Source organism: Topomyia yanbarensis, chromosome 3 (assembly GCF_030247195.1).
Source record: "Topomyia yanbarensis strain Yona2022 chromosome 3, ASM3024719v1, whole genome shotgun sequence".
Lineage (NCBI taxonomy): Eukaryota > Metazoa > Arthropoda > Insecta > Diptera > Culicidae > Topomyia > Topomyia yanbarensis.
Window position 1 is genome coordinate 319,379,678 of NC_080672.1, and position 16,665 is coordinate 319,396,342.

At 37.0% G+C, this 16,665-nt stretch overlaps 1 protein-coding gene across 4 annotated transcripts in view; it reads left to right on the forward strand.

The window, feature by feature from the left end:
- The window catches only part of LOC131693247 (elongation of very long chain fatty acids protein 6), a 150,687-nt gene extending 134,291 nt beyond the window's left edge, over positions 1 to 16,396 (forward strand). For all 4 annotated transcript variants that reach the window (XM_058980919.1, XM_058980920.1, XM_058980918.1 and 1 more), the window contains one exon: positions 10,202 to 16,396. In XM_058980919.1, the coding sequence (XP_058836902.1) occupies positions 10,202 to 10,817 (616 nt within the window). In that variant the 3' untranslated portion in view covers positions 10,818 to 16,396. The remainder of the gene's footprint in view (positions 1 to 10,201) is intronic.
- Positions 16,397 to 16,665: the final 269 nt, after the last annotated feature.

Genomic DNA, 16,665 nt, shown 5'->3' on the forward strand with positions numbered 1-16,665 from the left:
GAAGATTTCTAAGGATGTAAATATTAGTTTTTCTTCCATAACTGCAGATGCCCTGCCAAATCATCAACTTGCGAGCCAATTTGTCCGTATCGTTTAGTAGGGTAAACTTATGAACTTTGGATTTATCCTAAGTCCACTTTTACGTAAGTTTTATCGGCCATCGAACTATGCTGTACACCGCACTAAACGCTTCGGCCAAATCACGGCCGGCGATCCTGGGCAACCCTGATGATCTCGTAGGTTGCGGTTATATGATGTACATTTTTTGGTGTTTTGCGCGATCCAACCGGGATAACGTTTTAGCACGGTATTAACAGTTGATTTTGGAAAGTTTAAGGCGGTGGTCTTCATTTCTCCTTTCAAATCTAACGCAATTTGATCTTCGACTCTTGAACGTATTGATGAATCCTGATAAATTTCTCCACAAAATAAACAATGCGCTACAGCAATTATAATTGAATAGTCAAACTCTAAAAAATTCGGCTGGGCTTTGAGGACCAAACACTTTCGATATCGTTTTCATCATCGTTAATGATGGAATGGTGTGCACCAGCCGTGTTTGGAATTAGTTTCTTCGTTAATGGTGCTGGCTGTTCATTTGGAGGTACCGGGCGCATCTTTTTCTGTTATCATTGTTGTCTGAGCCGCTGCCACAAATTTGTTACGTGTTTGGTTAAGACGATGGTATTATAGACTATGTGTCGTATTGGATGGTCATAGATAAGTTGCTCTTAACGGTTCCTGTGCTTGGCATCTCGTAATGTGCAGTTCGACCACATAACAGGCACGTATTAATGTAATCTACATATGTGCAACTCTGGCTTCCTGAGCAAACGAATAGTTCATAATACTTGCTCATGGTCTGAATTCATATTTTTTGGTAGTACATGTTGTTTTGGTAGTATATGAAATGGAATATAGCCTGGAAAAGCATTAAGCAGCTTTTTGCACTCGAAAAAACTGCTTCTTTCGTTTTCGAAGATGGCCTCTTTTTCAGACATTCTCAATTTAACTTTAATCATTTTTGAAGGGTGTGTATTGTGTTTAAGCCAGTGAGAATTCACTCGAACAGCACCTTTCAATGTCTCGCTGTTGATGCATTACACACCACATCTGCATTTACATAATCAAACCATACAAAAACGCTAAAATGTTGCTACTGGTTGTAGCATTAAATTCCTCGTGGTACTGTTGTTGTAGAGTGAAAAATAGAAGTAAATATTGTTACTATGTTTTAATTGCCGCAAGGTTCTACTGTATCAATTTTGTTGGCTATTTTCGGCAAATTTGAGACTAAGAGAAACGAAAGTAATGAAATTGAAAGACGGATAGGTATTCTAGAGTGAATCAGTTATAAACATAGAACGGAAAACTAGGACTAGGCAGGCTCATATGGACATGATCGACAGGAAATGTGAAGAATTCTTTGCCTTCTGCTAAGTAGGAGTTGGGCGTTGCATCCAAGTCTACCGCATGGTCTATGGTAGAACATAACTCATCATCATGTTTTACCCGTTATATTGTTATATTGTATAAGATCGGTTGTTCCGGCATTTTTAAAAGTCTACAAGCATCGAAATTTTATATAGTTTTCGGGAATGGCAAATACTCAAACATTTTCTATAGATACTTGCATGATAGCTTTGAAAAGGGCTTTTAATTTTCATCCTGGTTATTTGAAAACTTCCTTCAAGATCTAATTTAGCTGATTTTAATACAACATTTTCGAAGATAGTAACAATTTGCTGCATAACAGGCTAAAATGTATTCTACTTCACTACTGTTATGTCTCTGACATTACCACCCATCTTTTTTCAGCAGATACAGTAAATTAGTTTGCGATACAGTACGATATATTAGGCGGTAATCCTACTTTTTGAGCACAAAATCGTGTCATTTCCAGAATGAAATACATTGAAATAACAACTTCGGTTAGCGTCTATGCCTCTTATACTTTTGTAATTAAAAATCCTCCAAACAAAAAAATCGGCCGAAATCAATTCCACATGAATTGTTTCTGACGGGATAGTTATTGTTTTTAATATGTTTAAAAATCTGTGCTGGTAGCATCCAAAGTTTTATTTTGACAGTTTGGAGATATAACGGTGGAAAATTTTCCGTGAATAAAATCCGGCACAAAATTCGGATCGAAACTCTGTGATGAAATATCTTTAGGCAACTCCAAACTCCGTGATGAAATCTTGAAGCAGCTGTACACCCCGAGAGCTTAGTCGTCGGATTTTGCTCCCCATTTATTTAAAATGGGAGATGGATATTGATTTTCCTAGATGGAAAAAGTCTATACAAATAAATCAAGATTTCTGTAGTGTAGACCCAATTCCGGTCAACGTCACGGATTTTATACAAAATCTCCAGACAAAAAAATCCGGTCGGAAGCATACAAAATGAATTATTTGCGACGGGAAAATTGATTTTAGCTTTAAAAATATGTGCTGTTCTGAAATAGTTGGTATTTTTTAGAAGCAACAGAAGTTTTATTTTGACAGCTTGGAGAGATCTCCACAGAAAATTTTGCACGCTCGAAATTCTGCACAAAATCCCGGACTAGATCCCTCCCCCACGTTTTAAGGCTATTGTACACCTCGGGAAATTAATTGCGGGATTTTATTCCTCATGCATTTCAAATGAGAGATTGATTTTCATTTTCTGCGACGGAAAAATCTAGATCTCCAAAATGTTACCTCAACCGCGGAAATCGTCACAGATTTTATAAAATCTCCGCACAGAAAAATCGGCAGAAAACAATTCAACATTAATTGTTTCCAACGGAAAAATTGATGTTTTTGTTTTAAAAGTTTTATGGTACTTTTCAGAAGAGGAATTTCACGAAGATCCGTCCGAAAATCTCTAAAATCATGCCCGACCATCTTATATTTCGATGAAAATTTGACTAAACAAGACTAAACATTTTCCACAGCTAATAAGATCATTTTGACTCAATAGCAATTTTTTAAAAGAGCGTCGACGTTTCCACGTGCATAATTTTAAAAATATTTTTGTTCAATTACTCTAATTTATACAGCAAAACTATCTGCGAACGAGTTACAGGGAATGAATACTTCTTCACACAAAAATATAAACTGAAAAAATGTTGTGTCATTTTTCAACTTTATCGTCGAATCATCAGACCCTATGGTTGAATAACGGAAAAGTTACAGGAAATGTTATGCGCCTTTTGAAAAACCTATTGTTGTTGATGAAAAAACGCGAATAAATAAGGTCATAAGAAAACAAAATAAAATCTTTGTACAAACAAAATTTAAAATATCTGGAGAACTACCGCATTTCAGAAAATTTTTGTTAGATGCATTTTGATTTAAAATGGCATTTGAAACCATATTCAAAAAGAAAATTGTAATTTTGACTGCAAATATAGTTTGAATTATAAAAATATGTTAAAAGTTGTTGTAAGGAAAACTTTTCTATTGAGAGCTTCTCCATGATCCAAATACACTGAAAAAGTTTCTCACACGTCTTTAAATCGATAAATAGTAGATTGTTGGCATGTTGGGGTAACGCGAATATCTTTTAAAAAGGACATAATTACATGAATTAATCGCTTTTGTTGGAGCAAAATTGCAAATATCTCGAAAACTATCGCATTTTGAAAGATTTTTGTTAAATACATTTTGATGTAAAATGATACTTAGAATTATATTCTGTAATGTAACTAATGTTTTGTATGTCAATAGCACGAAATTGAAAATTATGTATAAAGTTATTGCTAGAAAAACTTTTTTACCAATATGTTCTCTATCTTGCGATCACATTAGAAATGTTTCTTTTCTCTTTAGGTTTTTGTTGACAAAATATAAAAAATTTAAAAATGGGTTCTTTTGCAATTTGAATTTTTAAAATAAATGTTTGTTTTTGTGAAAAATGACAACATTTTTTCAGTGCATTTTTTTCATTATTTGTAACTCGTTCTCAGATAGTTTTGCTGTATAAAATAGAGTAATCGACCAAATTTTATTTTTTTGAAATTAATGCACGTAGGAACCCCTACGCCCTTTTTAAAAATTTCTCTTGTATCAAAATATTGCAATTGCTGGAGAAAATCATGGAGATTCATAAACCGAACACAACTGCAAAGTTTCGTTCGAATCGACGATGGTCTTATTTTTTTCGGTCGGCCGGTTTCTCATGGAATCCCTCAGAAGCAGCTGAATTTTTGTTTTGAGTTTGGGAAGATTTCAGCGAAAAATGCTGTACCGAATTGTTTTTGAAAGTTGAGTGGATACGTTGTTGCACTTCTTATGACATTCCAGTGCAGCACAATCTATCTTCAAGCACCCTTGGTGGGTAATTTCAATATCAAAAATTTTATGACGCCCATTAGAGATAACAGACTCGTGTTATTCTTTTCGTTAAGCTGATTGCATTGACGATATTGCAATCGTATCATAATGTACCATTTCGAAAAAACTGCAACTACGACACGTCTTCGTTGTTCTTATTATAAGTCTATCGATAAGATCCCTTAGAAGCTTTCGCTATGTCTCCGATGTGCTCCTTAAACCAAATGCCTAGTGTTCCCATGCTTTGTCCAATATAAACTTTATAGCAGTTAGAATACTTTGTACACCCCGGATTTGCTCAGTGTTTCTATCGGATCTTTCACGGATTCTAGTATTGTTAGTTTTTAAACAAAACCTCGAAGAGTCGAATGTCTCTCCGGATATTTTGACGCTTAACTTAGACTCATTCAGCTTCATACGAATCCGGTTAAGTAGTGAGTTCGCAAGTTATCTCGCTGGAATAATTTAGAATTTGTCGCAGGGTAAACATGTGGTCTGTCTTTGATGGTTCTTGTCGAAACCCTCTTCGGTATTCGTTGACAAAGGATTCAGTCAATGTTCGCTGTCGGCAAAGTAGAGCACGAATGAGCACCTTATAGGCGGCATTGAGGATTGTTACGTCTTGATAGTTATTGCACTCAAGTTTGTGACCCTTCTTGAAGATAGGGCATATGAGGCAATCCAACCAATCCAAAGATATTTCTCAACCGTCTGAAGAGTACTAAAAATTGACCATGGTCATCAGCACGGATCAAATAGATAGCAGCATTTAAGAAGACGATGGAGATAGAAGCTACATTTAAAAAGGTGGAAAAAGTTTTAATTTCATTGTAAATTTCACCAGACATCCCAACATTTCAACGCGTCAAATAGGTTAGTGTTTCAAAAATTTACGTCCAGGATTTACGGTTACGACAAGACCAGAATCGCATACCTTCAATGCTTAAATATTACCAGACCTCCACAAGCGTGAGTAAACTGTTGACAAGAGCCGCGCTAGGGAGTCCTGCTCGTTCAAATACAGTTGCTCTGTAATGGATGACGAAACATACATCAAAGCTGACTTCCAAATAATACCTTGACAGGCGTTTACATCGGAAATGGTAATTTCGAAGTGGACAATCGTTATATGAAGACGAAAATGTTGCAATACGCAAGCAATCTGAACCTGTGGAAAGCGTCACAAAAGGTTCCATTCAAGGTGAAATTAACCCAAAAACGTCTTTTGCTCTTTTCGGAACAGTCAACACAATGACAAAACATTGTTTTAGATAGATTTAGTTTCTTGTTCTTATTTCAAGAGCATGCTCCGTTAATAACAGGTTAATAACATGGATTTTATCCTAAAGGACATAATCGATTCATGTTTGAACTGAACTGCGTCCAATCGAAATTTACAGGGTGTACGGAATGAAATTATATCACGTTCTGTTTTAACTTCAATTCGGTGTTTTCAATTGAAATTTTAGGTAAAATTAGTTTAATGTGTTTTGTTTACATTGCATGAATTTCACTAGCAATAGTGTAACTGTTGTTTACCCTGCGACAGATCCTAGATAAATTCCGGGAATATAACTTGCATACACACCATCTGTTTATTGATTTCAAAATGGCGTACGATTCAGTGAAAAGAAACGAGCTATGGCAGATAATGATATAACATGGTTTTTCGACTGATTAGGCTGATTCGTGCAACGCTGGATAGATCGAAATCAAGTGTTCGGGTTGCGGATGAGATTTCGACGTCCTTCGCAACCTTAGACGGATTGAAGCAGGGTGATGCGCTGTCAAACTTGCTGTTCAACATTGCTCTTTAAGGTGCCATTAGGAAAGCAGGCGTGCAAAGGAACGGTACCATCGTCACTCGGTCGCATATGCTCCTAGGATTTGCGGACGATATTGATATCATTGGAATCGACCGCCGAGCCGTGGAAGAGGCATTCGTGCCTTTTAAAAGGAAGATAGCAAGAATTGGTCTCACAATCAACACCGGCAAGACGAAGTACATGATAGCTGGAAGAATACGTGGGTCCAATAGTGATGTTGGTGGTGAAGTGGTGTTAGGTGGTGATAAATTTGAAGTAGTGGAAGAATTTGCGTACCTTGGAACTCTAGTGACGTGCGATAGTGATGTTACCCGCGAGGTGAAAAGGCTTCTTGCAGCTGCAAATAGGGCTTTTTACGGACTTCGAGCCAGCTGAAGTCCCGTAGTTTGCAGACGAAGACAAAATTCGCGTTGTACAAGACATTGATAGTTCCGGTTGCCTTGTACGGCCATGAAACGTGGACGTTAAAGGAAGTTGATCGTAGAGCGTTCGGTGTTCGAACGTAAGGTGCTGCGAACAATACTCGGCGGTAAAGAAGAAAATGGCATCTGGCGGCGTCGCATGAATCACGAGTTACACTAAGTATATAAAGGAGTGGAAATTGTCAAGCTAATAAAAAACGGCAGGCTGTGGTGGTATGGTCATATGGCACGAATGCCGGAAGAACGGCAGGCGAAGATAATATTCAGTAGAGAACCGGGAAGATGCCGACGACTCCGTGGCAGGCCGCGTACACGATGGCTGTTTGCAGTGGAAGAGGACCTAAAAGCACTTAATGTCCAGGGTGACTGGAAGAGATTGGCCCAGGATCGGGTCCAGTGGAGGAGAATTCTTCACTCGGCGTAGATTCAACGAAGCGAATTCTTGCCCATCAACTATCAAGTAAGTAAGTGTAACCGTTGTGAAAATGGAGTCGTAATAACATCAGCGGCAAATTTTGCGCACGTCTCTGGAAAATCCGGATCTGTCTCACCGTGTCATTAGCAAGAAGCTAGCAATGGTACAACCTACGGAAACTTGTGTTTGAAAACGATATAACGAACTTTTTTATGTTTTTATCGACATTCAATTAGCAAGGGATTGGAAAGTGAAGTATATTTTTCAATATTAAGAGCCATAATACTCAAGGGAGAGCAAGGAGTTGAAGGAAGAATGTTTAGAAATGCGGGGAAAGGATCATATGAGCAAGCTTAGAGTTTACCGGAGACTGAACCCTTTGTCTGCTACCGCAGGAGTCAGGATCTTTTGGCATTAGGAAATGCGTGATTCGATAGGAAGGAAATAAGTGACCAAAATGGATCTCTGTATAGTTGAAGGATCACAAGTAGGTAGTTGCGGAGGATTCTCAATAGTTCAGTCAGAGGTAGGCCGAAAAAAAGGATCTTAGCAAAACTTTTGTGCAAGATACAAAAATAAAGTAAATGACTACACACGAACAAACTCCAAAAGGTGCCGAGTCGCGATGAACCCGAGAATACAGTGGAAAAATCACGTGCACCGAAGCTCTACACTGAGCGGTTGAAAAAACCAAAATGTCTCCTCATGGATGACGAGACTTATGTGAAAGCGGATTTCCGGCAGTTTCCTGGTCCTAAGTTTGACGTCCTGGAGGAAGTGAAAAAGCAGAAGTTATATGAAATTGCCCAAAAAATACATGATGTGGAAAGTGGTCAATGGGCAGGTCTATGGGCCGGATGTAGTCCCTTGCCTTTACTTGAAAGATGTTCTGCAGTTGTGCAAGGCTATGGAGGTCAATTTACAATTGACAGATAATAGACTATCATGAACCAGGTACTCCTGAAGCATCCTAAAGAAGTGAAATCGCAGAAATGATGGAAAATGTATTTCCATACAAAAATAAGTTGACCCAAACGTTGTACAACACCTTATGAGTAGTGTTAAGAGGAAGGTACGTGCATTTGCATATGGCTATGAAAGTGAATAAAACGAACATGAAAAAAGTTTAATAATGTTTTATTTTATTCCCTGAAAGTTTGGAAACCATCGGTGGAAAGGGGGAATTTGGCGAACTTTTTCCTACGATGCAATTTGATTCCGCACACCTTTCATGAGGCTATGCTGAAGCGAAAACTCAAAGAGAATCAAAGAGAAAGTAAAGAAATGCAAATGCTTAGGGAGTTGGGGCTATTCATATACCACGTGTACCAAGAAACCTTCGTTTTTGACCCCCTCCCCCACCCTTCGTGGACAAGCGTGGGCAATTCATGTACCCCTACACCCCTCCTCACAATGGCCAGTTTCAGATATTCGTATTATGTTGGACTGATACTGGCTGTAACCTGAAGAATCGAAAAAATGTAGTTCAAACCTGAGACGAAACATGCAAAATAGCAAAAAATCGAACGTCAAATGCAGCATGGGGGTAGTGTCAAATGCAGCCAGTTCATTTAAACTATGTAAGGCAAAAAGAGAGGCTATGTGAGATGAACGATGGAATGAACAGAAAAAAAGAATAAGAGAACTTCTATCGGCAAGTCCCGTCTTAGCTTCAAACTATATAGGTTTTCTTAGACATTTGTGAAATACATTTTTTTGCATTCGTCATAATAACACAAAATTTAAGTACTTCAATTGGCTCATGTAAAATCAACATGAGTTAAAATTCTAAAATAGTTGTGTAAAACGATATAGGAAGATAGAATTAGGTGTTTCTGGGAGCAACATTTTGCACGGTGTTGATTTCCACTGATTTTTTGGCATGCACATGCTATGCTGTTAGGAACTCTTTAAGTGTTGCGCAGTTTTGGGATGGTTTGAAGGAAAACGTCAAACGCTCATGCCAATCACATCAAATTTGTTTTACGACCTCAATTAGAAAAAAAAATTATGAGCGTGAGTCCACGTGGACTATTTCTATACCCCCCCCCCCCATGGACAAGCGTGGATTTTTCCGTACCCCCTACCCTCCCCCAAATTGTCCACGTGGTATATGAATGGCCCCAAAATAGTTTTGAGGAAAAGGTATGACTGTTCAAGCTCCTATGGACAGAGTGAAGCGAATATGTCGAAAATTTTCTTCAAACAACCACCAATAATATATTAAATTAATACAAAGTGTGATTAATACCTGTACAAAACTTCCCTACAAATTGGGGTTTTATTCGATAAATACAAGAGATTTGGTAGTAGGTTATTTCGTGTTCACCCTTTAATATCATTTTACGGCAAGCTACAATAAAACCGATTGTATACACGATTTGTGACATTTTTTACCTCATAAGGTACGATTGTTTGTCGATAATTGATAATTTTTTTGGAAATTCCCTGGAACTAAATGTTCCCAGAGCGTGCCTTATAGAATTCACGCTCGCACCAAGCGAAAATAAAATACCGTCTTTACCAGACAAATGTTTAGTCACGACGACGTGATTAATTTTGATTAATCTACAAATACCTATAATTCATCTAGGAAATCCAGCTTGTTGTTCGCATTGATACGCAGCTTGTTAATCTATTAACCCCTTAGATTCACATTCGAACAATCCATGTACTGCCGCTAGAAGCATAATTGTCCCATGTGTATAGGGATTCCCATAGCACATGGGACAGTTATGCTTCTAGCGGCAGTGTAGTAATCGAACAATGAGTCCAGATACTTTGTTCTAACATGATATAATTAGTCTCACTTTGGTTTCATGTAATCCGAAGCAGAAAAGTAAAATACCCACGAAACAGATGACCGGCCATGTGGAATATGTGCCAATCATTTTTGTATCGAGGTGCAGGTGCCATAACGAAATTTTTTACCTCGCCTTGATCGGAAAACTTGACAGCTGCGTGTTGCTTCTAGCTTTTGTCGAAATTGTTTTGCAAATTAGCAGCCGCTTGCTACCTTATAAAGACAGGCTTCTACGAGACCTTGAGAATGGAAGAAAATCACTCTAGCAGCTTAAACAGTGCGTTGAACCTCGATGCACGATCAATAACTGTTTCTGCGTGAGCTACAGTTTTAAAGAAAATGTTTGCTGCAATTCATATCTACTGAGCTTTGTATAAGGCAAGTCAACTAATGTGTGCATTTTTTTTTCGTTTCAGCTTTATCGAACATGATCGCGTCAGTGGTTTCTGGACGTGGCTGTTCGTACTATCCAAACTTCCCGAGCTCGGCGATACAGTGTTCATCGTACTTAGAAAGCAACCGCTTATCTTCCTGCACTGGTACCACCACATCACTGTCCTGATGTACTCGTGGTTCTCGTATACCGAATATACCGCCTCTGCCCGTTGGTTCATCGTTATGAACTACTGTGTCCATTCGGTGATGTATACGTACTATGCGCTACGAGCCTTGAATTTCAAGCCTCCTCGCTCGATTGCCATGGTGATAACGGCCCTTCAGCTCACTCAGATGGTTGTAGGGTGTGCAATTAATATCTGGGCGCACGGTTTCCTGCAGACTGCCGGCAAAGGTAGCTGCAACATCTCAGAGATGAACATCAAACTATCGATCGCTATGTACTTCAGCTACTTTGTTCTGTTTGCTCGATTTTTCTACAAGACCTACCTTTCGACGAACGCACGTAAAGGCAAACGGTCTGCCAAGACGATTTCCAGCAGCAGTGCTGTCGAGTATACTAGCAAACACGTCCCCGTGCCCATCAATGGCAACTTGGCGATGGCAACCCAAACTGACAAAGTCAAAGCACAGTAAGAAAGTGTCCGGACTGCACACCTGCAATGTTATGCGCACCACATACATGGAAAACACCACAAAGAAATCAAATTTCGTACCAAGGATCTTATTTTTACTACTGCAGTCACCATCGCCGTCACGTTTTTTCCTGTTACCACTTGCGTAGATACCACCTATCATTTTAGCAAAAAAAAAACGAATGAAGTAGCTGGATTCAGTCAATCGTTACTTTTTTCAGTTGCATGTTTTATTCTTACTGCCAAAATTTAAAGCTGAACAACCATCACAGCCAACGATCAAGACAATTAGTAGCAGATAAAAAATACGAACAAACCAGCACTATATTTAGGAAGAAGTCAGAAAGAAGAAAATGCAGCTCCCCAAACAAGATAACAATTGATCATGCTTCCGCTTATGGTACTTTGCAGACATGCTGGGGTCCCAGGAGTACATCATAGTAAGGTATAATTCGGCATTCTTTTCGAATCATGTGTGCGTATTCAGGTGAAAGAAAGATTAGTACGTGCGAGAACGTTAGAGAAGGGAAAAGTTTAAGTAAAACATACGGGTGTTAACAAAGCCACTACCGAACCATAAACGTAGTGGCAGTCCCAGTTAGAGATTATGATTTAACGTCGAGGGTACTGAAGTAGGAGTTTGGGTTTATTTTTTTATCACTCCTCCTAGTGGGAGAGGGAAATATACATAATAGAATAGAGGTTCTTTGGAACGGTTTTTTTTTCTTTCTGGCTATTTTTATTTCTTATTTGATAAATTGTAGTTTTGTTCATTGTTTTCGAGTGATATGAGACAGAAAGACTTTTCTACCTAATGAAAGGATTCGCTTTTGTAATAAATAGTAAAAATTTCAGCTGCATTATCCAACGATGCTATGCTCTGACGATAAGCTGTTCAAGTTCTAGATGGGCCAACGATGTTGGGTGAATGCAAATTCGCTAGTTATTCATAGATTAGAGAGACTACAAACAATTGCATGCAAATTTATCACATATTTTGACTTTCCTTATTACTTAGACAATAATGTCAATTAGAATGTTTTTGTAATTGAAAAGGCATCTTGTTCTGGTTCAGATAGGTTCTATGTTGGTCAAAAAGTAAAAATTATATTTTTGGTATCGAAGACTAAGTTGTAAAATAACTAATTTCAAGAAAGATTGTTGAAAATACTAGAGATCCGCCTCTCACACTTCATCCACATTTTTGAAAAATTTATTTTCTCTTGTTTATCAATTTGGTTTTTTATTCTTAAGTATCCTTCCGGAAAGCTCATAAGGTGCAACTATTGGGGTCAGAGAGCTTAAAGAGACTAGAATAACAAACAGATACCACGTTTCGTTTCTGTAATTTATTGTCTGTTATTTCAGTAATAACACACAATATCATTCTAAACAAACAATCTATCTAAAAATTTTAGTATCATTTTTGGCGATTTCTTTAAGTGATTGAATAATTTACAGATTTACACTTCAAATATCGATAACATGCCAACTTGTAGTCATAACTATTCCCTTTTAACAAATACCAAAGGAAGAAATGGGATGGCTTGTTACAAACTAAAATTAGTATCAGTTTTATCATCAGTAGATGACGGCTTCATTAAAATTAATAGCACTTATTATTCCAAATCTATAAAACAGCTAACGAAGCAGTTTTGTCACTACCAAGCAGACAAGATAGAAACTCGTAAACAAAACTTCAAACTTTGTGTTGGCTTCGCTGAGGATCGAAAAAACGCGATGTTTTTTCGCTCCCAGTGCGGTTTGATTGGTGCAGAATTTCGCGAAGCATTTCATTCCTGAGGATATAACTATGTTCCAACTGGTTCAGAAAAACAACAAAACACGCAAGCGAAGCGGGCAGACTAGCGGTTAGAAGCAAGCGGAATAATAACAAACATGATCATGCTTCCGCTTATGGTACTTTGCAGACATGCTGGGGTCCCAGGAGTACATCATAGTAAGGTATAATTCGGCATTCTTTTCGAATCATGTGTGCGTATTCAGGTGAAAGAAGGATTAGTACGTGCGAGAACGTTAGAGAAGGGAAAAGTTTAAGTAAAACATACGGGTGTTAACAAAGCCACTACCGAACCATAAACGTAGTGGCAGTCCCAGTTAGAGATTATGATTTAACGTCGAGGGTACTGAAGTAGGAGTTTGGGTTTATTTTTTTATCACTCCTCCTAGTGGGAGAGGGAAATATACATAATAGAATAGAGGTTCTTTGGAACGGATTTTTTTTCTTTCTGGCTATTTTTATTTCTTATTTGATAAATTGTAGTTTTGTTCATTGTTTTCGAGTGATATGAGACAGAAAGACTTTTCTACCTAATGAAAGGATTCGCTTTTGTAATAAATAGTAAAAATTTCAGCTGCATTATCCAACGATGCTATGCTCTGACGATAAGCTGTTCAAGTTCTAGATGGGCCAACGATGTTGGGTGAATGCAAATTCGCTAGTTATTCATAGATTAGAGAGACTACAAACAATTGCATGCAAATTTATCACATATTTTGACTTTCCTTATTACTTAGACAATAATGTCAATTAGAATGTTTTTGTAATTGAAAAGGCATCTTGTTCTGGTTCAGATAGGTTCTATGTTGGTCAAAAAGTAAAAATTATATTTTTGGTATCGAAGACTAAGTTGTAAAATAACTAATTTCAAGAAAGATTGTTGAAAATACTAGAGATCCGCCTCTCACACTTCATCCACATTTTTGAAAAATTTATTTTCTCTTGTTTATCAATTTGGTTTTTTATTCTTAAGTATCCTTCCGGAAAGTTCATAAGGTGCAACTATTGGGGTCAGAGAGCTTAAAGAGACTAGAATAACAAACAGATACCACGTTTCGTTTCTGTAATTTATTGTCTGTTATTTCAGTAATAACACACAATATCATTCTAAACAAACAATCTATCTAAAAAATTTAGTATCATTTTTGGCGATTTCTTTAAGTGATTGAATAATTTACAGATTTACACTTCAAATATCGATAACATGCCAACTTGTAGTCATAACTATTCCCTTTTAACAAATACCAAAGGAAGAAATGGGATGGCTTGTTACAAACTAAAATTAGTATCAGTTTTATCATCAGTAGATGACGGCTTCATTAAAATTAATAGCAGTTATTATTCCAAATCTATAAAACAGCTAACGAAGCAGTTTTGTCACTACCAAGCAGACAAGATAGAAACTCGTAAACAAAACTTCAAACTTTGTGTTGGCTTCGCTGAGGATCGAAAAAACGCGATGTTTTTTCGCTCCCAGTGCGGTTTGATTGGTGCAGAATTTCGCGAAGCATTTCATTCCTGAGGATATAACTATGTTCCAACTGGTTCAGAAAAACAACAAAACACGCAAGCGAAGCGGGCAGACTAGCGGTTAGAAGCAAGCGGAATAATAACAAACATGATTTGCGAGTTTTGAACATTTACAGTGCTGCTTGTAGCCTGTAGCATAGTTTATTTTTTCACTGAATTCGGATAGTGCCCCTTTGTTATTCTAGTCTCTTTTATAGTGAATACATACAAATTAACAAATTTTCAGTTTTCAGATTGTTTTAGGACAAATAATAATCAACTTATTACTGCCCAATCTAAATTGATTTTTTGGTCGGAAAAATTGAAATATTCATTAAAAAAAATATTTTTTAACTTGCTGATATAATAATGAACAACTGGTAAAAAAATCCGAAAAATAATCTGTTTATTTGTTTCTGAAGTATCGTGGTCGTCGCAAAGGAGCTTTCCAAAAAAAATGCGAGATATTCGAGTTTAAAGTTCAGTGCACTAAGGAAACGTTAAAACAGAATGGTCTATGAATAGCTGTAACGTAACACAAGTTGTACTCCGATCTTGAGGAAATGTTAAGATCATTTTCCTAAACTTATGCACTAGAGTGATAAGAAAAAAATGACCTTCATTGGCCTATCCTTGCGTCTATTCCTAATCCCACCAAGAGTGTCCAAATTTGAACCAAATCGGACTAAGGTGCTTGAATTTTGGATGGGATTTTTTGAAAAATTCCATAGAGAAAACTAATTAGAATTTCGACACTAGGTGGCACTGTATGCACCCGAAATTACTGCAAGCAAAAGTAAGGAAGATTTTTTATTGCCTGTAATTTTATCGAAGACTGCAAATCAATTCAACTTTGCGAGAAGAAGTTATTAAACTTGTAACGAAGGGATATCTGCGGCTTTTATCGATCCTTTTTCGAATTTTGAAAGAACGAAAGCGCTGCAAGCGAATTGTCAGTTCAAATAATTGTTAAAAAAAACTAAAATTACCCAATTTTAACTTCAAAGCTCGCACACATACTATTGAAAATGTATACGTAATCGAGCAAAAAAATCATTTTTTTTAAATTATGAGACCGTCCTTAAAAGTTCATGCGGTCATGTTTCTAGTTGGGTAAAAAATTATAACCTCTACCATTTTTCAACCGATTTTGATGATAAATAGGTAGTTAAATGCGTATTTAAATTTCTCTCTGAATTTAAACAATGGTTTTTTAATAAAAAAAAGAGCATTTTTCATATTTTTCATAAAAATTCGCAAAATAATGGTAATTTTGATATTGTTGTCTCAAAACCGCATGGTATTTTTAACAAAAGAACATATCATCGTGTACCGTTGGAAAGGCCATTTTTCCCAGAACACAGCATAAATTGAAAATCGGTTGAAAAATGATCGCGCAGAAATAATTGAAAATCGGTTGAAAAATGATTGCGCAGAGAAATTTTCAGTGCCGAAAATTCTGAAAAACAGTTTTTTCACTATAAATCAAGATTTTGAGGTTATATTAAATTGATCAAACGTGGTTTTGTATTGTATTTGACCAGATGTACAAAACTTTAACAGATAACTTAAAAAGTACATAATTTTTTTTTATTTTGTAGCACCGTGTTATCTTTCTTATATTCACTTGCAATGAAAATCTGATGCATACAGCGTCACCTAGTAGCGAATCTGCTTGCTAGAGCAGATACTTTTGAATGGACTAGGGCTCGACGCAGGGATGAACGGATTGAGTTGTTAAAAATTAATGTTTTTTTTGCTGGGCAGTGTAGTATGCACTTTTAGAATATCAGATTAAAATTTCCATTTTGGTCACTCTGACAAAAAATACGTAACCCTTTAAGGGAAAATGGAACCACATCAAATTCCTAACCTTTTTGTTTAACAATCATTCGATGGTACAGTTAAGAATGGGAGTGCAGCAATTGAACAAGGCTTTCAGGAAAAGCAAAGTACTCGTAGACCGGTTGACACGCTCCTAGTTCTGCAGCTCATAGGTCCGCATTGGACCAGGTCCTCCCTACATGATGAATTCATATGGAAAAGAATCTGTCGTCCCTGAACGCCGAAGGCCGATATTTTGAGTTTTTATTCAGCATTTTAGGCAGGACTGCGGCTTTTATCGATCCTTTTTCGAATTTTGAAAGAACGAAAGCGCTGCAAGCGAATTGTCAGTTCAAATAATTGTTAAAAAAACTAAAATTTAAGTGCTCACTACTTGTACCTTGTTTGCTAGTAACTTGTTTAAAATATTGAAAGTGGTTTGTTTTCGGAGCGGGTTATGATAAGAAACAGACTTGGTTTTAACAGTTATTCGGCAATGAAAAATCTCTCAAAAGAATGGAAAGACCATATAGGTGTATACCACATACGGATACCAAAAAATAGTTGCTGCAAATAAATAAACCGTTAGGTGCCGCTTAAGGTGTACAAAAAAGTGTAATTTTTAGCAATACCAAGACATTTATTAAAATTTATTGATAAATTTCCTTTGAACATTTACGTTTCTCAAATATAGGCCTTCTGCCTTATTCTTACT